Consider the following 24,933-nt stretch of genomic DNA (forward strand, 5'->3'; position numbering starts at 1 on the left):
TGTCTTCAAAATTTTCTAAAAAATACTTTAATTTTGAAGAAAGGTCCATTACTTGAATTGAGATACACACATAGTATAAGGTGATAATGCTAGTGTCATAGCATGTGTCTTCAAGGATTGAAGCAATTAACACTATGAGCACCATACTACAATTTTATTTTATGTTTAGACTTATGTATCCTTGATAATTACTTCATTTTCTGAGTTGAAGACCTCCTATTACTTGCATTTCATTGTAGTTTCTAATGATCAATCATAAAAGCTTTAAGATGTACTAGATATTGGGGCAAAGTCGTTTGCTCTTACCCATAGCTGCATAGCATTCTCTTTTCCTTTGGTTATATTTCCTTTTATTTGAACCGAATGCATGTTTTTGGTATGGGTCCAAGAAAATTCAGTATTGGTAGTTCTTTGAAGAACATAAAAGGAACTCAAGAACTTCACAAAATCCTGCAAAAGCATTCACTTAATCTCTTCGGATGGCTCTTGATAAGATCATTCCAAAAATAAATCAAAGCTTGGGACAATCAACTAAGGTCTAAGGTCTAAAGAGCCCTTGGATCCATACGAGTTCCAACTGTCCCCATCGTATCACAAGAGGTCTCAAATTCCTATTCCCATTCATTGAATCTCTACCATCTTACTCCTGTTTTCTTCAATATGCTCAAGTATTTTCAAGGAGCCAGGACAATAACAGGTGCCTGTGCTAATTAATCGGGTAAAGGAGTAAAAGACTAACTTTGAGATAAGAGAAAGAGAGAGAGAAAGAGACCCTAAGTGCATGCATCCGACCTACTACTCATGGCGGAGAACTTGAGGATGCTAACTACTACTACACTCTGGTAAATCACCACGTGCACAAAAAATACATATGGGCCTTACGGCTGAGTACAATTAGAACTGATCGTTATCAAGAGCCTGAAGACTACTTAATGATCCTTCATGGCGGAGAATTTGAGGATGCTAACTATTACTACACTCTGGCAAATCACCACGTGCACAAAAGATACATCCGAGCCCTACGGCTGAATACAATTAGAACTGATCGTCATGAAGAGCCTGAAGACTACTTAACGATCCTACATAAAGAAGCCGAAGGCTGCTGGCACTGATCCTCAATCAAGGGCTTATAGGTTGTTTGCTCCTGGATTGAGAAGGGCTGATGCTCTCATCCACTGCTGACTGGAGGATACTGAAAACGGAAGCTGTGAAGCAGGAAGAAGCTGATACTGAAGGGGTGAGGACCACATTGCTGCTGCGTGACGCCGAAATGACCGGGTGAAGGGATGCTTTATGGGCGCTGGGGTAACCAGACTGACCCAGTCTGTAAATAGCAGACTGGTCTGTTAGGCACACTGACCCACACCTGCTGCTGCCTAAAAATATGCTATTTCGCGGGTGTTGTGAGTTCCACATGGACTGCCTGTGTGGCAGCCTTACATGGACTGCTGCTGTTGGCAGTCCTTGTAGTTTCTCCAAGTACATGGCCACAGGCCCATAGATCCTCTGGACAAATATCCAGCTCTTTCATCTGCTTATTCAATTTCCATAACTTAGAGATAAATATCTTCTTTCTGTGCTTGTAATTTACTCCCGCAATAATTCATGCACTGTGTGCTTAACTCCATCCAGCTGTGGCCTGGTACCTTATCAGACCCTTGATATCATGCAGCAAAAATATTTGACAGCTGAACGTATGTTGCATCAATGTCTGGGTCCAGTTGAAAAGCATGTTCTGCAGCACGCTTCCCTCGTTCTCTGTCCAAATATTGCCTGCATCCAGAAAGCAAGGTTCTCCATGATGTGGCAGATGGTTTACATGGCATAGTATAGATCACATCCTCTCCTTCATTGAGCCGTCCAGCCCGCACAAGAATGTCAATCATGATATTATAATGCTCTTCCACTGGTGTAACTCCATGCTCTCCCCTCATGGCGCTAAAGTACAAGCGTCCCTCGTCTAGCAGGCCGGCATGGTTACATGCAGAAAGAATGTTAAGAAATGTGACCTTGTTTGGGGCAGCCCCTTCTTCCTTCATTTTCCTGAACAGTTGTATTGCTGCTTTTCCCTGCCCATGTTGTGCATATGCTACAAGCATGGCATTCCACGCCACAACATCCTTTTTTGGCAAATTATCAAAAATCTTCTTTGCAGCCTTTACATTGCCACTTTTGGCATACATGTTAACGAGGGCAGTACCCACATGAATATCCAACTCCAATCTGCTAGCCTTGATGTGGGTGTGTATCCTCTCACCTTCAGCTAAAGCTTCCTGTGTGACACATGCATCAAGGAGAGAAACAAAAGTACTTTTGTTAGGTATTATTCCTTCCAGCTGCATTTGTTGGAAAAACTGCACTGCATCCTCGCTCTGACCATGATGGGCATATGCTCCAATCAGGGCATTCCATAGAACCACATCTCGTTCAGGCACTTTGTAAAACATCCTCCATGCATCCTTCAGGCTGCCACATTTGCCATACATATTGACAAGGGCAGTCCCAACCATAATACGTGATTCCAATCCACTCGCTACAATGTGAGAATGAATCGACCTGCCTTCAGTTAGTTGATTCTGGAAAGCAAATGCATCCAGAATGCTTAGAAATGTGACTGAATCTGGTGTAAAACCTTCAACATGCATTCGATGAAATAATTCAAGTGCCACCTTCAGGTCTGCGTGCTGAGCATATGCCTTGATCATACTGTTCCATGAAAAGAGATCCTTTTCAGGCATCATAGCAAATACAGCTTTTGCATCCTCTGGGCTGTTACATGTTCCGTACATATTAATGAGTGCATTTTCCAGCGCCAAATCTGATGCGAAATCACTACTCAAGATACTGCTGTGAATCAACTTGCCTTCAGCAAGAGCTTCCAAACCAGCACAAGTTGAGAGGATGGTGATAAAAGTGATCGTATCTGGCGTCACATATTCCAGCTGCATTTGATGAAAAAGTCTAAGAGCCTCCCTGGCGTGCCCATGCTGGGCACATGCTCCAATCATAATAGTCCAGGAAAAGACATTTCGTTCTTTCATTTTGGCAAAGACCGCACTGGCATCAGAAAAAGCACCGCATTTGCTATACATCTGTATAAGCACATTCCCTAAAAATCTGTTTTGCTCATGTCCATTCTTTATAATGTGGGCATGGACCTGTTTACCCCCTGTGAGCCCCCTTACGTTCCCGCAAAACCTTAAGAGAGAAGCTACGGTACCAATGTTATCATGGTTGCCAACTGCTCCGAGTCGATCCAAAGCTTCGTTTAAGGGTCGGCCCAAGTCTGTGCCATTCAGAGCCCTGGACTCTTTGTCAGTGCCATATAGAGATGGGGATTCTTTCTCGGGTCTTCCCGTAAAACGCATATCAATGGACTTCAGCACTTGCTCATCCTGACAACTTGGCTTTTGTACGGCGTTCCATGAAGCACTCATTTTCTCGTGTCCGTCAGTCACCTCATTCGCCGAGTCCACCCATGTGCGGCTAGCCGTCCCTCTCCAGTCGCCAAAAGGGAGGGGCTTGACATTGCTTGCATCGTTGGCGATCCACATTGGCGGAAGAAATCGACGAGAGGGTTCAAGGCCCTGAGAACGGGGAAAGGCAGGAGGCTCACGCGCTCTGGTGCTACTGCCGAGGAAGACGGTGGGAGGCTCCATGACACGGAAGTAACAATTGCAAACATAGTGGTGGTAGTCAGCGATTGAAAGAAAGCAAGATCGAAGTCCTGGATGACGGACATACTAATTCTCACTACATTGCTCCTGCTCTTATACTCTTAGAGAAATTACCGGGGAGGCATTTCCCGGTCCGGAAGTCTACAGATCGCTTGCTAGTTTCCCGGGAGATGCCGGCTACTACGTCGGCAATTTCCCGAGCGTCGAGGCTTTAACGGTGGTGACCGCTCCACGTGAGTTTTCAAGATTTGTCGATCTGTTTGGTAAGCATTGGTCTTGATTTTCATTTCACCAAAAAAAAGTTGGTCTTGATTTTCTCTTTTTTCTTATGTTTCTTACACTTGCCACATCCTTTATTTACTTGGCGCGCCATTCAAATGGCTTGTGTCATTCAATTCTTGCATGCAATTCTTTAAGGAACCTCCGCCGTTCAATGCCAGCACCGTCTCTTTGTTCTGGATTCCTGCTGGACGAAACTCAACCACCGCCTCGTAGAATGTTCTGTCAGTTCGAGCGGCAGAATTTTGTCCAATGTATTAGAAGAGGATTTCTCTATTGATTAACTAATATTTTGTAACGGAGCAGGCAATAGATAGTTCTTACCGGTACTGGTTCTTCCCTATTGTCTGGTTGGTTGTCTATATAAGAACAGCGTTCCAACAACGGAGTACTCGTCCTCAGGATTTTTGTTTTTCTTTGTTCAATTGTTTTCTTTTCCACGGCGGGGTTGGCTAATTATATGAAGACAGATAGTGAAACGTTCGTCAAAGGTGTTGTGTTGCCCAAATTTTTGGCGTGTGGTTTTTAAGCATCCTTCTTTTCTTCACGATATCGTTTCCTTCACTAAGCGAGGTGGGTTTTGCAGGTCTTACGAAGGCATGTACCGATTTATTGGATTCTCCTACAACTCCAGTTACTGGAAAGGGTATCACTAAACGAACAATCAATGATGAGGTTGTGGCCAAAGCGTTTGAAGATATAGGCAAGCCATGTTTAGCGTTACTTTTGTTCGTTGTTTTCTCCTCCACATTCTTCTCTGTAGCCAGCAGGTCTACTCTTTGTTTGGGCCAACATGACATCCAAGAGGTCGTTTGCAAAGTGTGGCCTTCTTTCCTCCTCAAACTCTCCTCCACAACTTCTCTGAAGTATATGCGAAGCGCTAGTGAATCCCATGCATGACACGCCTTCTACCGTAGCCAACAAGCTCTTGCTCTTTCTACAATTGTCCTTCCATGTGCTTTACTCTTCATATCTTGCTCTACGTATAGCGACTCTTCTTCATTCTCCTCATTTTCTCCTCCACGTTCTTCTCTATAGCCAACAAGTCTGCTCTCTGTTTGGGCCAACATGACATCCAGGAGGTCGTTTGCGAAGTGTGGCCTTCTTCCCTCCTCAAACGCTCCTCCATAACTTCTCTAAAGTATTTGCGAAGCGCTGGTGAATCCCGCTTCTAAGGCCACGCTACGCTCCAGTCTCCCAATCCACAATCGTTCTCAAGCACCAATCGCGCTATTACATTGATGCCCACCATGCCCACACATTTTTAAAGCTCTACACATCGTTTGTCGCCCCAATTGTCGCTGAATATACAGGATCAAAGCGGCCACCTCCTCATGCCTGACGTGTTTGTAAGTTTGAAGCCGCTTCTGGGTGAAAAGTTATAGGGTGCAAAGTCTTCAGAACTTCTTGGTTGAATTGGTTGTTTCACTCTTCAAATTGGAGTAAATTAATACAACCCGCTACACAGAAATTGCATATCGTAATTTGCAAAGTGAAATTGTTTATTTTACACATATCGTTTTTCGCTTTCACTAGGCCACATTGTTTGCAAAGTGAAATCTATTTTTTCACAGATCCTTTTTTTGCTGTCATTAGAACTTTAAACGTACAAATACTGCGATCTGTTTTGTAAAGCCTATGGATAACTTGCGGGATGGCTTGTTGTTGCTCAAACCAGCGTGGAATGCAATTATAGACATTGATTTTGCTTCTTCCTTCTTGTCTTTGATTTGTTGACATTCTCTACAATATTCTTACTTTTATCTATTAAGTGAAAATCAAACTTTGGTTGTTACTCTTCCCAACAACTTTAGATAATTCAATTATCAATGTAGTTTTTTTTTTTCATTACTATTGTCTTTGGTTGGTAGGTGGAGAAGCTATTTCTGCATGCTCTTATGTGGAAAAAACTGCATCCCTGCCTAGTCCTAAGCCAAAGACATTGCCCCTTGCCTCTCCAAGTAGACCTTGTGAAGATAGTGGGAGAGAGGGAAGGAGTCTCACTTGCGGCTTTCTCACATACACAATGGGGGAATACACACAAAGGTGGAGGCTGAAAACAGTTTTCCTCTTCTTAGTTGTGAAAGCCAAAAGAACTCTAGTACAAAGAAATAGAAGAACCCTATATGTGGGTCTCAAACCAAACTCAGCTAACTAAGGTGGCATACTAACTGAGCCACGAACTAGAGTACATAAGGACAGTTGTCATCTAGCTATTATTCGTGGGCCCCGGGGGATTCACAAGAGGAAACTTATGATATCACGTGAGTGTACAATAGGGGGGTTTCTTTTAATGAGGCATAAGCTTATACATTAGGGGTGGGGGGCCTTTTATTTTTTCCCAATATTGAATTTAAGTTAGGGGGGCCATGCCATATTTAAGAGGGGGGGACATAGTATAGGCTACCTTGGATAACTAGTCCAAACAAGTTTGGTTTTATGTATGGTTTTAAATAGTCATAGGGAAAGTAATCTAAATTTTCTTATTGTGCGATCTAAATGCTTGAGAAAGAACGTAGATTTAAAGGGGGGACATAATAGAATTTTGGTGGTATCTTATAAGCTTAAATAGGGGTGTTTTATCATCCTACATGGATCTTAAATAGGGGGTTTTCTTGAAGTTCATGCACGCAGGTGACGTCCCCCTTTCATGAAGAGTAAATCCCTCGGGTCGTGGGCGGAGTACCAACCGCATCTGCAGCTAACAAGTCGGTGACATAAATGCACAACTGTCACCCTGGCATATCACGAGTGGAGCTCGATATCTCAACACTCCCCCTCGAGCTCAATCCCAATTCCTACACACCAAGCAGTCTCTGAACTTACGCAGCTTCTTTGCGCCCAATGCCTTCGTGAATATGTCAGCTACCTGATCCTCTGTGCTGACATAAACTAGATCAATAAGACCTAGTAAAACCTTCTCCCGCACATAGTGATAATGCACCTCAATGTGCTTTGTTCTAGCATGATAGACTGGGTTATTTGCCAAGTGTATACTACTCATGTTGTCACAATAAATGACAACTAGCCCATCTGTAGACTGATGCATATCATAAAGTAGCTTATGCAACCAAGCTACCTCACATGCAGCCATCGCTGCACCCCTATACTCAGCCTCTGTGCTTAACAAGGCAACTGTGGGCTGTTTCTTGCTGCTCCAAGTGACTGCAGCACTCCCAAAAGAGAATACATATCCACCGGTAGATCGTCTATCAGAAATACTACCAGCCCAATCAGCATCAGTGTATCCATGCAACTGTATCTGAACCCCGGCCTCATAAAATAGTCCATACTGCAATGTGGACTTCACATACCTGAGTGTGTGTCTAGCCGCATCCAAATGTGGTTTCCTTGGAGCCTGCATAAATTGACTTACCAATCCAATAGCATAGCTCAAATCTGGCCTGGTAATAGTCATATAAATCAAACTTCCTACTATGCGCCTGTACATAGTAGGGTCTTCCAGAAGCTCACCTGCATCTGTGCTCAACTTCACATTCTGCTTCAAAGGAACTGAAATAGGCTTACAGCCTGTCATCCCATATTTGGACAGCATGTCCAATCCATACTGCCTCTGCAAGAGCTGTATCCCACTTGGTGATCTAATCACCTCAATGCCCAAGAAATAATGCAGCTCTCCCAAATCCTTCATCTCAAACTTTTGCTTCAATAGCATTTTCACGTGAAGGATATTTTCATCACTATCACCTGTGATGATCAAATCATCAACATAAATGACAAGCAGCATAATACCTTTCTCTGTTTTTCTCACATAAAGTGAGAAATCTGCCTTGGAAATCTGAAAGCCAATAGTGACAAGATACTGTCCTATCTTGTCAGACCATGCTCTAGGTGCTTGCTTCAAGCCATACAAGGCTTTCTTCAACCTGCAAACAAATAGCATGAACATAACCTGGTGGCTGCTCCATAAACACCTCTTCTTGCAAATCACCATGTAAGAAGGCATTTTTTACATCGATCTGATGTAAAGACCATCCCTTTGATGCAGCCATAGCAATGACTGCTCTTACGGTTGCCATCCTTGCAACCGGACTGAATGTTTCTTCATAATCAATGCCATATGTCTGTGCATACCCCTTGACAACTAATCTTTCCTTGTATCTGTTCACAGAACCATCTGCATTGTGCTTGACCTTATAAACCCACTTACAGCCAATTGCATTCTTGTCTTTAGGCAAAGGCACCAATTCCCATGTAGCATTTGCTTCCAAGGCATCCATTTCTTCATTTATGGCTTTCTCCCATTTTTCTTTTCCCATGGCTTGCTCAAAAGAAGTGGGTTCTGGTTCCTGTATCACTTTGACCATATAGGCATAGTGAATGGCTGTAAATCCATCATATTTCAGCCTATCTACAGGATACCTAGCTCTGGTAGACCTTTGCAAAATAGGCTCACTTCCAGGTGCTCTCAAAACATCCGTGGTCTTCCTTACTCCACGTGTAATAACAGAAGGAATACCTAACTCATCATCAATGCTCTGTTCTGATACACTGGATTCACCATCCACATAAGAGTGACCTGCATTCACATCAAACATGGGCTGATCTACCTTCTCTTTTCCTTTTCGTGATACCGGCATACCACTATCTGCATTGCTTTGCGGAGATTCTCCTGATCTCAATCTGCCTGTCCATGCCGAAGTATGTGAACCACTGCTAGAGGACACTGCAGGTCCACTAATATTTTGTAATTGCTACTGTGAATTCAATGCAACATTACCATTTTGTGCATCTACATCAATCATCACATTTACTGGTTTATACCAGCTGCTCATCTCATCAAAAACAACATCTCTGCTCACTGTAAACTTACGAGTAGGAGGGTTATAGCATCTATACCCTTTCTACTACAGAGAATAACCAATAAAGATGCACTTCTCAGCTTTTGGATCCAACTTGGACCTCAACTCATCTGGCACATGAACATAGGCAATGCAACCAAAAATTTTCAAATGAGAAATATCTGGTTTCCTACCAGTATACATCTCCTCTGGCGTCATGCCATGTATTGCTACAGTGGGAGTCCTGTTCATTATGTAAACTGTTGTAGCAACTGCTTCAGCCCAATAATAATCTAGAAGGTCTTTTTCATTTAGCATGGCCCGAGATACCTCTCCAATATGCCTGTTTTTCCTTTCTGCGAGTCCATTTTGCTGTGGGGTATGACTGCATGAATATTGCTGCTTTATGCCATGCTCCTGCAGGAACCTTGCAAACTCATTTGAGAGGTACTCTCCCCCTCCATCTAACCTTAGGCATTTTATTTGCAAGCCTGTTTCTTTTTCAACCATAGCTTTAAAAGCTTTGAAGTGCCCAAACACTTCACTTTTCTTTTTCATAAAATACACCCAAACTTTTCTGCTGTAGTCATCAATAAAAGTGACAAAATAATGACAGCCTCCAATAGATGCAACTTTAGTAGTCCACACATCAGAGTGGATTAATTCCAATGGCTTCTTACTCTCTTGAACATGCCTAGGAAATGGTTTCCTTGCCTGTTTTCCAAATTGACAGGCTTCACATACCTTATGCATTTCTGCAACCTTGAATTTAGGCAATCCTGTAACAATATTTTGGGCCTGCATTGATTTAAGTCGCTGTAGATTAACATGACCAATGCGTTCATGCCAGATATCAATATCTGCAACTACACCGGTCCCATGTGCAAACATTGCTATACTCAATTCACGCATATCCGCATCCAATGTAAACATCCTGCCCTTCTTCTTTCCTTTTGCTATCAAGCGACCGTTATTTTTCATATCCTCAACAAAGCATCCATGAGGATTAAATCTGACCTGCAAGCCCTGCTCAACCATTTGACCAACAAAAACCAGATTCTTGGTGATGTTCGGGACATGAAATACATCAGACAAGTATTTCTTTTTCCCATCCTGCATAGACAAAGGAATTTTACCAATCTGCACAATAGGATGTGCAGTATCATCACCAATCTCCACAAATCCTGGTCTTTCCAATTTCTTTGCATCCTACATCCATTCTGCATGACCTGTCATGTGGTTTGACGCACCTGACTCAACATACCACACATCATTTCTTTCTTCTGCACTTGTCACAGACTTGGTCATGTGCTGCACCATAAACAGATGCTCATTTCTGTCATCACCCTATCTACTAGAAGATGCATAATATAATGTCATTCTACTTTTTATAGCAGTCTTTAGCCATATGACCCATTTCACCACAATACTAGCATTCAACATTGCTGTTTGCATTTTGGCCTCTCTGCCATCCACCACGACCTCTTTGGCTCCCTTTGCCTCTAGAGTTACCATGTCCTTCTCCAAAGGACTGGTTTTCTTGAGTTTGCTGCATATTCTGATTTCTACCACGGCCTCCAGATCGGCCTCCTCTACCTCTGCCTCTACCTCTTCCAGCATTTGAGTAGAAGACAGTTTCTTTTGAAGTTCCTCATGAAGAAGATGCACCACCATTTCTCTGCTCTTCAGAAATTAGAAGAGCAAACAACTCCTCAAAATCAAGAAATTTTTCACGGACGGCAATGGATGTCCAGAACTGTGCATAATCCTTTCCTAGACCATTCAAGGTCACAGAAACTAGATCATCATCTTCCACTGGCGACCCAATGGAAGCAAGTGCATCTGCAATTTTCTTCACCTTCATGTGGTAGTCATTGATGCTCATATTTTCTCTCTGCACATTGTGCAACTCCTGCTTGAGCTGCATTTTCCTGGCTTGTGTATTTGTGCTGTACAATTTTGCCAAAGTATCCCATGCCTCCTTTGGCGTACTTGCATCCTGAATATGCACAATCATAGAATCCGAAATACTGATAGAAAGCGAGTACATAACTTTTCTAGCTCTCTCATGCCATCCTTTAAATGCCTGCATTTCCTGTTGATTGGGAACATTAGGAAGAACTGGTTCTTCTTCATTTCCTGTAATGAACTCCCAATAGCCTTTTCCCATAAGGAAATTCGTCATTCTAAACTTCCATGCTTGGAAGTTGTTCTTATCAAGCTTTTAAGTGACAATCTGTGAAAGAGAATTAGACGCCATTATAGAACACTGCAAAAAATTATGTCATTGCAAAAAACACAGCTTCTGCCTCACACGCGCAAATCTGCAAAAGTGACGAAAGTGGTATTTGACCACACAGTCACTTCCTAGTGACGATTTTGCATCAACACGCAATAAGGATGATTCTGTAACTCCCAGTAGCTCTGCACATAGGCATACGATGCAATTTCTGCGGCAACTTTTCACCGACCTACAGAGCAGTGGTCGCACAGCAAAAACCGGGCCTTTTTTTGAGTGCCTGCGAAGAACTTCCGCCTTCAAAACGGGCCCCGAAATGGCCTCGAATCAAAAAAATAAAGTCACCACAGGCTTCGCTCCATCCTTCGCTCGGTCCCGTAGCATATACTGCCCTCTCGCCACACTGCGAAGGGCGTCTCAATCTGAGACAGTGCACTCTTGCACTTCCGGCTGTGCTACCTGCAGAGATTTGCTCCCAAACTCGAAAAAGGAAAGCAACACTGGTCCTCTTACCACGACACTGCGAACTTGGTTTGCTTTCTTGAGCTCCTTACCACGAACCAGGCTCTGATACCATGTGAAGATAGTGGGAGAGAGGGAAGGAGTCTCACTTGCGGCTTTCTCACATACACAATGGGGGAATACACACAAAGGTGGAGGCTGAAAACAGTTTTCCTCTTCTTAGTTGTGAAAGCCAAAAGAACTCTAGTACAAAGAAATAGAAGAACCCTATATGTGGGTCTCAAACCAAACTCAGCTAACTAAGGTGGCATACTAACTGAGCCATGAACTAGAGTACATAAGGATAACTGTCATCCAGCTATTGTTCATGGGCGGTGTACCAACCGCATCTGCAGCTAACAAGTCAGTGACATAAATGCACAACTGTCACCCTGGCATATCACGAGTGGAGCTCGATATCTCAACAGACCTCCCAAGAAAAATCTCTTGAAAATTTCTCCAATCAAGAAAACACGCTCATTGAAGCATTCATTTCAAGAAGTTGCCCAAGGCATATGCTCAAGGTAACTATTCATTCCTTTTTTGTTAATTTTCTTTGAGAAAGGCAACATGTAATTTGTTCTCCTCTTTCTTTTGTTGTATTCAATGAAAAAGCTTATTCGAGAGAACCCAGAGTATGTTAATTTTAAGTCAACAATTACTTCTCATGTGCAACGTGCAAGCAACTCTTTGCATGTGAGCTGTTCCATGGAAAGAAATCCCCCAACAAAAAAAGGATCTTGTGAAGTTATCAACATTGATTCTAATTGAACGATCAATGGACTAAGAACGTTCCTTTGATTTTTTAAATTTCAATTAATTGATGATGTATCATCAAGTGAAAACTATGTTTGCAAGTAATTCTTAGATTTTAAAGATTTATGACTTGGAATTCTTTTTGCAAATGCTTATTCATACATTGAAAGTTTGTTTATGTTGATTAATATGTATCAATTATGTCTCAACAAGAATAGTATGGTTGGTATTATTTTATAAAGAGAAGCCAAAGACACATTTGTTAACACATGCAAAATATAGGCTTCATTAAAATTGCATATGCTTCTAATGTAAGTACAATATTAGGAACTTACTATGTCCCATTATTGCATTTGAAGCAGCAAGCAAGCAACTTGCATCCAAGGAAGAAAGTGATGAAGTAAATTCATACAATGGACTTAAAGAGGCTAGCAAGTTGCAACCATCACCACATAACTTTCCATGCATTACAAAAGCCACTGTGCCATCGAAAGAAAACTTCGTAGGTTTGGTAATTCTTTGGTGTCTCTAGGCATTACTCAACTATCAGATTGTGCACCACATAGATTTGTTTTTTAGGGAAAACACCTTTGCAAATATGGTACTTACAAGGTTATGAATCCAAAGTATCCCACACTCTTGAAAGGTGACTTGACGGACAAATTTCGTTCACATACAATCACATTACTCATACCCTCTACATACATCCACCAATTTGTAAACTTCTTAGAAATTGGTGAGTTGTATAGAATAGAGGGTGCAAGTGTTGTGGCAAAAGGACGAAGTGAAGGAGGAACTTCAAAGTTTTCTCTTCTTGTGGATGCTACCATATGTATCATTAGAGGAGAAGCTTTTGAAGTAAAGGAGCCCGATCATTCACTTCACTCATATGTTCCTTGGGCTTCTGAGGCAATCAACTTTGGAAAATTGTCAATCTCCCAAATCATGGGCACGCTTGCAATTGTGATTATCACAATTGCAAGTGACAAGGGTATGGCAGATCAAATCATAGTTGCAGATGGACCAAGAGATGAAGACAAGGCCAATGTAAGTTTTGTTAACTATTGATTGCTTTTCTCTTTATTCCCTTCGAAGAATCTTTCTAGTCTCACCGTACTACAATTTGCACTGCAATTGTCTTTTGTAAAGGAAAGGAAATGTACTCTCACTCAACTTGTGCAAGAATTCAATGAAGAAGGTGTTGTTATGTACATCTTGAAGAATGTAACATTCTTGAAGGCCCAAAGAACAGTTTGTGTCTTTGATTTAACCATCTTGGCGGAGGTGCCTGAGGGACCAACCAAAGACAACAATCTTAAGTGAGTTTTTGTTAGCCAAGTAGCACGACTTGGCTATGGAACGCAGGTAAAAATACTTGAGTGTCATTTACTTTATCTTTGAATTTTGTTGACCCTCTCAATTTTTTGACTCCAGGTATTTGGCATTATACACTTCACCAACATCAACACAAATTTTCTCGAGTTTGTTTGCGAGGCGTGCGAAGGAGTTCGTGTTAGCCGAGATCTTCTTCGACCTTATTGCTTCTCTGCATCCAATGAACACAAACACACTTTTTGGTCTCCAACCTTTCTTCCCTTCTCTAAGTTATGAACAATTGCTAACTACCCTTTGTGACAACATTCTATCTACATCAAAAGCAAGTAACTCCTCATCTTCTTGTGCACTGACAATAGATATCCTTCAATGATTTTATGCCATCTTTGGAAGATCATTCACTTTGATATGCTATGATGGGATGAAGTTGAGCAAGAAAATTACTGTAGGCAAAGCCAGAAAAACTCTTACAAAAGCCCTACTCTTAGATGAGTCAAATGACGTTTCCTCAATCATTTCAATAATTCATTTGAACAAAAAACGTATATACAATGTTTGGAAGAATAAAGATGAGGAACTACTAGAAAGACTTGTTCTACAAAATCCAACACTATCTACAAAAGACATAGCATTGTTATTTCATAGCAATGTTTTGGAGAAAACTTACGAAATACAAGCTACTCTCAACAAAATATACAAAATGAGAAGATTTGTTTTTCCAAGCACTACTATTCCTGTCACAATACCAACACTGACTTCAAAAAACATCGCTCAAACTTCTAAACATAAATGAAAGTGAAATCAATTAACCCATCAACAATAGTATGCACAAAAAATTATAGACACTCCAAGCTATCCATGTGTTTATTGTGGTTCCTTGAAATTCAAATCGAAGTTACGAAAAGTGAAAGAAAATATCGCTATATTTCTTCAAATCAATGGTATAAAAATATCCAATTCTCACTCATCAAGTAATTCTCTTTGTTACATTTGCTATAAAGACATCAACAATAACAAAGTATCGTTCCTATCTTCTAGAAACATGAAGATGGTTCCTGAAACAACTAACACAATGAATCTTAATGACATTGAAGCACGCTTGGTCTCTATCAGAATACCATTTGCCCAAATTCGAGAGTTGACATATGAAGGACAATTTGGTCTACATGGTAGCGTTGTAAATGTATTCGCTGACGTTGATAGAGCGCAACGAGTGTTGCTAAGATTCTTGAATGAGAATGACATAGTTGCAGTTGCAATCAAAAGGATACTAGCATTTAAACACAACTACTTGAGTGGGATTGTTCATCCTTCGTTCACAATGCTGGCACTAAAAGAACTATTGGGAACACCTTTATAGAAGCAGTACAATGTGTCCATAAATCCCCTTTGGGAAGAACATGTCAAAATTTTTCAAGAAGAAGACTTGCAAAACCAAAGCAAAGAAGAAGCATTGAATGAAACAATTGATGAAGACCTTCACACCGATACTTTAGTTCATGTGATATACACAAGCCAACAAGTTGTTGATTTTGAAAATCAAACCATTGCAATTGCTCCCTTGGAAGGATACTCACCATTATCTTTAAAGACAAATATTGTGAAGAACTTGCATTTCCCAAGTTGTTCTTTAGTAGTCCTCGAAATTACAGTATTCTAGAATGTACTTCCTACCAAGTCATTGCCACTTGGTAGTTAACAAACATTGATTGATGATTTGCACTACATAGAAAATCTATTCTTTAAGACTATGAAAATTCTTGTTCGACAAGTACTATCGTCTGATGGAGAGGAGGTCTTATCGGAGAGCAAGAAAGAAAGGGAGAACACCAAAATTGTGGGTGCTAACTCACCCAGATCAAGGTAAGCTCTTATTATATATGTATGGTACAAAGGGGTATATGCTAGGCCATTGGCCTTTACCCCAACAACCTCCCACTTAAAGGCCAATGCGCCTTTAAGGGAGAAGATGGGCATCCTAATGTCATCCGACACCCATCAATACTCTGCAATGTGCAAACCGCTCTGAGGAAAGACTCTTTGTAAGAAGATCTGCAGGGTTCTCATTTATGTGAACCTTGACAAGCTGGATGCGCTTGTTGTCCTCAATCACCTCTCTGATGAAGTGATACTTCACATCAATATGCTTTGTCTTCGCATGGAAGACAGGATTCCGTGCCAACTGGATGGCACTCTGACTATCACAGTGCAAAACTGGAACCTCTCCTACAATGCTCAAGTCTCCCACTAGACGAGTAAGACATATAGCTTCCTTGCATGCCTCAGTGATTGCAACATACTCTGCCTTAGTGGTAGACAAAGCCGTACATGGCTACAAACAAGAGACCCATGAAACTGCACCTCCAGTGAATGAGAAAACAAATCCTGCAGTAGACCTCCTAGTGTCTACATTCCCTGCAAAATCAACATCTGCATATCCAACAATAGATGTGTCCTTCCTCCCAAAGAAAATGCACATGTTCTTTGTACCATTCAAGTATCTCATGATATCTTTCACTGCCTCCCAATGCTTCTTGCCAAGATTTGCCATATACCTGCTAATAGCTCCCACTGCAAAAGCAATATATGGATGTGTAGTCATGTCAAAGTTCTCATGCAACCTTTTCTTCAAGGCATCCACATCCAAAGTAGATTTCCCAGCAATAAGCATGTCATCAACATATAAAATCAAAATAACAAGGCTGCCATCTGATGCCTTCTTTGTGTAGAGGCAATGATCTATCTCACTCCGTGTGTACCCTTCGGATCACATAAATGCATCAAACTTATGGTACCACTCCCTAGGAGCCTACTTCAGCCCATAAAGACTTTTATGAAGCTTGCATACCATCCGTTCTTTGCCCTGCACAACAAACCCCTCTAGCTATTGCATATAGATGTTCTCATGAAGATCTCCATGTAGAAAAGCTGTTTTTACATCCATTTGGACAAGCTCCATGTCCTCTCTGGCAACCAATGCAAGCACTATACGAAGGGTAGTCATCTTCACCACTGGGGAAAAGATCTCATCAAAGTCAATACCCTTCTCCTGGTTAAAACCCTTGGCTACCAGCCTTGCCTTATACTTAGGCAATGCATCCGCTGAAGACATCTTCAGCTTGTAAACCCATTTGCATGGCAATGCATGCTTTCCTTTAGGCAAATAAACCAAATCCCAAGTAGCATTCTTCATCAAAGAATCCATCTCTGATTGCATAGCCTTCTCCCACTTATGCTTGTCATCCCTAGACATAGCATCCTCAAAGCATGAAGGCTCACCACAATCTGTCAACATGACATAATCTAGAGATAGAGCATATCTCTATGGAGGTTGTGAGACTCTAGTGGAACGTCTCAACACTTGCTCACCATGAGCATCTTGCTGTCCCAACTAATTTTCCTGCATAACCTGAGGTTGTCCACTTAGATGTGGCTCTCCCACCTCATGATCTATGGGCTGTCCATGCCCTGCATCATGTGGAACAGGTTGTGCATGCCTCTCATATGGTGGTTGTCCATCCTCTTGAAACACCACTCTGCATATCTCAACTGTCTTTTCTGACTTCTTGTGCATCTTGTCCTCATTAAAGATAATATCATGGCTGTGTACTATCTTCCTGGCCTCTGGATCCCACAATCGGTATCCCATCTCGCCTAAATTACCATATCCAAGAAAAATGCACTTCCTTGACTTTGGATCAAGCTTGCTGTGTTTTTCCTTAGGGATATGAAGATGCCCATAAGGTGGCTTGCCTGACCAAATCTCTTCTAGCACTTTTCCATCTAGTGCCTTGCTAGGTGATCTATTGATAAGATATACTGTTGTCTTGATAGACTCAGCCCAAAAGCCATGAGATAGACCAGCATTAGAAAGCATGCTTATATTCCTTTCTTGAATAGTTCTATTCATCTTCTCAGCAACCCCATTCTGAGAAGGATTCTCAGGAGTAGTCAACTCCCACTTGATGCCACGTAGCTCACAAAAATTCTTAAATGCATGAGAGGTATACTCTCCTCCATTATCAGTGCGCAAGCATTTAAGCTTCTTGCTCGACTGATTTTCAGCAAATGCTAAGAACTTCTAAAATGCATCAAAGACATCACTCTTCTTTGAAAGAGGATAGACCCACACTTTCCGTGTAGCATCATCAATGAAAGTAGCAAAGTAAGAAGCACCACCCAATGAGACAGTAGGCATAGGTCCACACACATCACTGTGAACCAACTCCAATGGTTCAAGCCTCTTCTTGCCCAAAGAGTTTTTATGTGAAGACCGTGTTTGCTTCCCATACATGCAATGCTCACACATGCTAAAATCTAAAAAATTAAACACGAGAACATACTGCAAACCAGAAAGTATCTTCATTCCTATCATGCTCATGTGTCCCAACCGACGATGCCACAAAGAGATGAATGACTGCTCGATCACATTGATTACATTATCTCTAATGCTTGACACATGCATTAAGTACAACATTCCATGCTTGGAACCTCTAGCAATCACAAGTGGCCCTTTGCTAATTTTCCATGTATTATTGCCAAAAAACACATGATAGCCATCATCATCAAGTTGTCCCGTACTTATCAAGCTCTTTTTCAGATTTGGAACATGGCTAACATTCTTGAGTACAAATGTAGAACCATTAGGAAGAGACAAATGGATATCTCCCACTCCAACAATGTCACATGGATAATCATTTCCAAGTCTCACAGTTCCTTTCCTTCCTGCATCATAAATGGTAAACCACTCCCTATGTGGAGTGACATGAAAAGATGCTCCTGAGTCTAGTATCCAATTCTGTGACAATGCATCATCACTAGTCACAAGAAAAGCATGCTCAAACATAGAGGCATAAAGAATGTCACCCTCATCACTATTGTTACTTATGGCATTCACTTCCTCTATATTGACCGTGGATTTCTCTTCCTTCTTGGGCTGCACATTAGCTTTGCCTTTGCCTTTATCATTCTTCCATTGTAGCAATCCTTTTTTAAATGGCCTTTGTTCCCACAATAGAAGCATTCCAAATCCTTTTTGGCATGGGATTTTTCTCTAGATTTGCTTCTAGACTTGCTTGTATTTGTGTCGTGGTATTTTCCCCTGGAATATGACCTCCCTCTCACATTGAGAGCACTTGAACTTTTAGTTCCAGCATTGTTCTTTCTATTTACCTCCTCAGTGAGAAGGCTACTCTCAACATCATTGCTTGTCAGGGCCCCTGCACGGGTTGAATTGCCTATAGCAGTCCTAAAAGTGTCCCAACTTTCAGCAAGGGTGACCAATTAGAACATTGCCTTAACTGAGTCATCAAAGGCAATTTTCTGAGCTAAAAATTGACTGAAATTTGTGTTAAACTCGTTTAAATGGCTAGACATTGAAGTCCCTTCTTCCATGCGAAGATCTATGAGTTTCTTCAGCGAATACACTTGACAAGCGGCACTTTGCTTCTCATAAAGATCATGCAACTTTGTCCACACACCATAGGCACCACCTGCAGTATCTTTCACATTGAAATACACCGATTTTGAAAGTGTGAGCATGATCATGGAGCATGCAAGCTCATCCAATTCCTTTCACTCTTTATCATCTTCCCAATCCTCTGGCTTTATGCCTTTGCGTTTTATAGGCTTTACTTGCTTCTTCTGCACCAGAACATTGTAGATTTGCTCCTTCCACTAGGAGGAGTTTGTGCCATCCAACTTCTCAATGTTAAACAATGCATTCTCTAATGCCGAAGCCATCACAATGGATGACAGAACAACCGAGATACACTGCACCAATGTACCAAACTCAAGCCCAAAAAACATCAACTGCAATGACAATAGCCACACTATCATTGTCACAAATACATGTTCTGTTGTAAGTGACCTCAAGGCATCCCAAAACTAGCCAATAGCTTTTGCACAGTAGCTCCGATGCAAAAAGTGTAAACAAAAGAAATGTAGCTTATAGAAAACTTTACAACTTCTCAGTTTACAAAAAGTCTAAAATCCTTACAGATTTCCTTATATCTGTTGTTGGAAACCACCGCCTGTAAACTTTTATAGCTGTAATAACAGTCTGCAATAGTTTTGGCCTATTTTGAACTGTCAATATCTTCCCAACCGTAACTTGGTTGCCTTTGCTATAAACACCAAAGTTGTAGACAACCAATAGATCTACAAACTTCTAGTTTACTGCAAGTCCAAATTCATTATGGATTTTTTGATATTCACTGCTGAATGCAGCTCCCTGCTCACTTTTTCTAGCTGTTGTCATAAACTGTCAAAACTATAAATCATGGGCATATCGGGCATGTTCGGGGGTGAGAGCCCCCAAGGCGACGGTATAGGAAATATTACCTGAATATTCCATGGACGACTAGTCGGTTCCACCGACTAGGTTGACTAGTCGGCTCCACCGACTACGTTGATCCAACTACTGCCCTCATAGCTATAAAGAGGCGACCTCCCCAGTCCATTGTACCACATCAGATCTTCCAAGCTAGTAGCTCTTCACCTAGTATTTGTCTAGATCGCCATCTAGGCTCCACTATGGGAGTGCACGGGTCGATGGAGCCATCATCTGTACTACATCAGTATTGAAGGAAAATGTTCATCTCCAGTTTGCTGTGTACTCTCTATTCTTTGTTTAGTTTCTGTTCCGCTACGCCGTGTAACTTAACATGGTATCAGAGCCCAAGCGGCTCTAAGGATCGAAGAATAGAAGAGAGGCGAGGGCTTCAACAGCATACGGAGTGATGGCAACAGGAAGCGGATCAACAGGAAGCGGCTGGAGTTCAGTAGCTGCTGCTGCACCAATAATCCAAGCGTTGAGGATTCGCCCACCAGCCTTCACTGAAGGCAAGCTAGATGGTACAAACTACACTCTGTGGAAGTTTAAAATTACTACTATTCTAGATTCATATGAGCTTCTGGAGACAGTACTAGGGACTGCTGACCCAGAACCACAAGGAACCCCTGACCCAACAAATCCTGGGAGTACGATACCTCCTAATGCCGACCTTCTATGAGCTTGGAAATGCAGGAATGCAGATGCTCTGTGTGCCCTGGTTACAAGTACTACTAATAGTGTTTCGACCTTGATTTAGCATACATCTAAGGCAACTGTGGCTTGGAACATATTGAAGAGTCAGTATGAGAGATGAAATCAGACAAGGATCCAAAACCTGGAGAATCAACTCACAGCAACTGAGAAGTTTAATGAAGGAGAGACAGCGGAGGTGTTCATAACCTGAATCAAAAACCTGCGTGACCAGATGGCTGGTGCTGGGATACAAAAGACTAGCGAAGAGCTAGCTCGGCGGTGTCTTCGGATATGTCCACCAAGGTTTGATGGACTAGTAGCAATGCTTAACACTCAGGTGAGACCCCAGGTTTGATGGACTAGTAGCAATGCTTAACACTCAGGTGAGACCCCAACCATTGTCATTTGAGGAGTTCTATGCTTTACTTATGGAGGAGGAATTGAGGCTTAAAGCTCGAGATGGAGGTAGCAATGGGGATGCTGCGTTCTTTGCCACTGCGAAAGGCAAAGGTGGTTCCTCCACCAAAGGTGAGTCCTCTACTAGTGGTGACAAAAAGAATAAGGGCGGCAAGAAGAAATTCCAGGGAGAATGCTTGATTGCAAATTGCTAGCTCAAGAAAGCAGATGAAAAGAATGGTACCCTGAAGAAGACAGATAAGGGGAAAGAGATAGCTAACACAGCAAAAGCAGAGTTGATCTATTTTTTGCCATTGAGGAAGAGTGTTCCTCAGTTCAAGAAGCGTCAACCACTGATTCATGGGTGTTGGATAGTGGTGCCTCCCGTCACATGACCTGCAAGAAGGGTCTATATTGTTCCATGCAGCCTCTACAGGAACCCATCACTGTGACGGTTGGAAATAACGCAAAATGCCTTGTTGAGGGTACAAGTACGATTTCATTTGTTTCTGCAAATGGAGATGATAAGAAACCATCTAATGTTCTGTATGTTCCACAAATCAAGAGAAATTTGCTATCAGTTGCTTCCATAACTGACCTTGACCATGAGGTGAGGTTCAACAAGATAGGAGCAAAAATTCTGGATAGTGTTGGCAATCTTGTTGGCACAGAAGTAAGGAGGAATAACCTGTATGAGCTAAGTGCTCTTGTGGGCACAAGCAGACTTTAGCACGAAAGATTCAGCCACATCGGATTTGCAGTGCTGAAGGAGATGCAGAAGTAAGGTATGGTTGCTCACTTACCTGTAGTAGCAGAAATCAAAGAATAATGTGAAGCTTGCATGATGGGCAAGCAACAGAGAAAGGCATTCCCACAAGAAAGCAAGAATAGAGCAAACGCTCCTCTAGAGTTGGTGCATGTTGACTTGTGTAGTAAGATGCCTACACAGGCCTTGGGGGGATCTTCCTATTTTTTATTGATTGTCAATGACTATAGTAGAAAGATGTGGGTGTACTTTCTTTGCGAAAAGGCTCAAGCTTTTGGTAAATTGAAAGAATGGCTACAACTTGTTGAAAATGAAACAGGGAGAAAAGTAAAGAAAATCAAGTCAGATGGTGGTGGTGAGTTTGTTTCTACAGAGTTTGGAGATTTTTGCAAGAGCAAAGGGATCAAGTGACAAACAATGACACCACATATGCCTCAGCAAAATTTGGTTATTGAACGCCGAATGTGGACCACCGTGGAGATGGGGAGGTGTATGTTGAAAGGTGCTGGACTGCCAAACCACTTTTGGCCTGAGGCTATCAATACTGCAGTTTACATCCTTAATTGCAGCTATACAAAGGCACTCAAAGGTAAAACACCACATGAGGCTTACAGCGGTAAGAAGCCATGTGTCTCCCACTTCAGAATGTTTTGGTGTGAATGCTATGCGCATGTACCAGACAAAGAGAGAAACAAGCTACAACCAAAAAGCACCAAATGTATCTTCTTAGGCTATTGTGATGAGAAGAAATCCTATAAGTTGTATGACCAAAAGGCAAAGAAGATCATAGCGAGCTGCGATGTGGTGTTCAAGGAGCAGCCACATGCAGTGGAGGCAGAGAAGAGCTCTTCCACTTTATCATCAAGCGAAGAGGTAATTTACTATGGACCTATGCCAGGAGCTATAAAGGAGGAGGAAATATCAGATGATGAAGGTATAAGTCACCAACCTGTTGTTACACCACTGGAAAAGCCATTGCCGCGATGTGTAAGGCAACTCTACGACCATGATAACCAAATGCCTATGTCTGTTGAGCAGCATGCAAATGGACCAAGGCGGTCTCAAAGAATCGAGGAGCAAAGGAGGGCTTCTGCTCACATAGTTAATATGGCCTTGATGGCTGAGATTATTGCAGAAGTAAAGGAGCCTACGAGTTTGGAGGAAGCACTTGCAAACCGAGATTGGAAAAATGCTATGCAAGTAGAATATGACAGAAAATGAAACTTGGGAGCTGGTAGATCAACCACCTAACAGAAAGGTTATTGGCACCAAGTGGGTTTGAAAGATAAAGTACAAGGCCGATGGGACTTTAGAAATTGATTTTCAAGAATCTTTCGCTCCGACTGCCAGAATGACCACTATTTGCACAGTACTATCGGTGGCTGCTTATAAAAAGTGGCCAGTTTATCAAATGGATGTTAAATCAGCATTCTTGAATGGTGATCTCAAGGAGGAGGTGTACATGGCTCGGGTTTGAGGCCCCCCATTCTGAGAACAAGGTATGTAAGCTGAAGAAGGCTCTGTATGGGCTGAAACAAGCCCCAAGAGAATGGTGTCAATGGATAGACAAATTCTGAGAACTATGAAGAGAGTGGGAGAGAAGGAAGGAGTCTCACTTGCAGCTTTCTCACATACACAATGGGGGAATATACACAAAGGTGGAGGCTGAAAACAGTTTTCCTCTTCTTAGTTGTGAAAGCCAAAAGAACTCTAAGTACAAAAGAATAGGTGAACCCTATATGTGGGTCTCAAACCAAACTCAGCTAACTCTAAGGTGGCATATTAACTGAGCCACTAACTAGAGTACATAAAGAAAGCTGTCATCCAGCTATTATTCATGGGCAGTGTACCAACCGCATCTGCAGCTAACAAGTCGGTGACATAAATGCACAACGGTCACCCTAGCATATCACAAGTGGAGCTCGATATCTCAACACTCCTCCTCGAGCTCAATCCCAATTCTGGCACACCAAGCAGGTCTCTGAACTTGCGCAGCTTCTCTGTGCCCAATGCCTTCGTGAATATGTCAGCTACCTGATCCTATGTGCTAACATAAACTAGATCAATAAAAACTACTAGAACCTTCTCTTGCACATAGTGATAATGCACCTCAATGTGCTTTGTTCTAGCATGATAGACTGGGTTATTTGCCAAGTGTATACTGCTCATGTTGTCTCAATAAATGACAACTGGCCCATCTGTAGACTGATGCATATCATAAAGCAGCTTATGCAACCAGGCTACCTCACATACAGCCATTGCTACACCCGTGTACTCAGCCTCTGTGCTCGACAAGGCAGCTGTAGGCTGTTTCTTGCTGCTCAAGTGACTGCAACACTCCCAAAAGAGAACATATATCCACTTGTAAATCGTCTATCAGAAATACTACCAGCCCAATCAACATCAGTGTATCCATGCATCTATATATGAACCCTAGTCTCATAAAATAGTCCATACTGCAATGTGGACTTCACATACCTCAGTATGTGTCTAGCCGCATCCAAATGTGGTTTCCTTGGAGCCTGCATAAACTGACTTACCAAACCAATAGCATAGCTCAAATCTCACCTGGTAATAGTCATAAAAATATAACTTCCTACTATGCGTTTGTACATAATAGGGTCTTCCAGAAGCTCACCTGCATCTGCGCTCAGCTTCATATTCTGCTCCAAAGGAACTAAAATAGGCTTACAGCCTGTCATCCCATATTTGGATAGCATGTCCAATCCATACTGCCTCTGCTAGATCCATATCCCACTTGTGGATCTAATCACCTCAATGCCCAAGAAGTAACGCAGCTCTCCCAAATACTTCATCTCAAACTTCTGCTTCAATAGCATTTTCACATGAAGGATATGTTCATCACTATCACTTGTGATGATTAAATCATCAACATAAATGACAAGTAGCATAATACCTTTCTTTGTTTTTCACATAAAGTGAGAAATCTGCCTTGGAAATCTGAAAGCCAATAGTGACAAGATACTGTCCTATCTTGTCAAACCATGCTTTGGGTGCTTGCTTCAAGCCATACAAGGCTTTCTTCAACCTGCAGAAAAACTCAGGATGAACAGCATGAACATAACCTAGTGGCTAGTCCTTATAGGCCTCTTCTTGCAAATCACCATGCAAGAAAGCATTCTTTACATCCATCT

General features: G+C 41.9%; 1 protein-coding gene across 1 annotated transcript; it reads right to left on the reverse strand.

The window, feature by feature from the left end:
- Window positions 1-900: 900 nt before the first annotated feature.
- Window positions 901-3,841, reverse strand: LOC147892596 (pentatricopeptide repeat-containing protein At5g27110-like). The gene has a single exon (XM_087387430.1). The coding sequence runs from the start codon at window positions 3,657-3,659 to the stop codon at window positions 1,665-1,667; it is 1,995 nt and encodes a 664-aa protein (XP_087243556.1). The 5' UTR covers window positions 3,660-3,841; the 3' UTR covers window positions 901-1,664.
- Window positions 3,842-24,933: the final 21,092 nt, after the last annotated feature.

The sequence above is a fragment of the Dipteris shenzhenensis genome, chromosome 16 (assembly GCF_047967505.1).
Source record: "Dipteris shenzhenensis isolate YYH24624 ecotype China chromosome 16, Dip_SZ_1.0, whole genome shotgun sequence".
NCBI lineage: Eukaryota > Viridiplantae > Streptophyta > Polypodiopsida > Gleicheniales > Dipteridaceae > Dipteris > Dipteris shenzhenensis.

Excerpts from the sequence above, each read along its gene's own strand:
- LOC147892596 (XM_087387430.1), bottom strand. The coding sequence starts at position 3,659 with ATGGAGCCTCCCACCGTCTTCCTCGGCAGTAGCACCAGAGCGCGTGAG.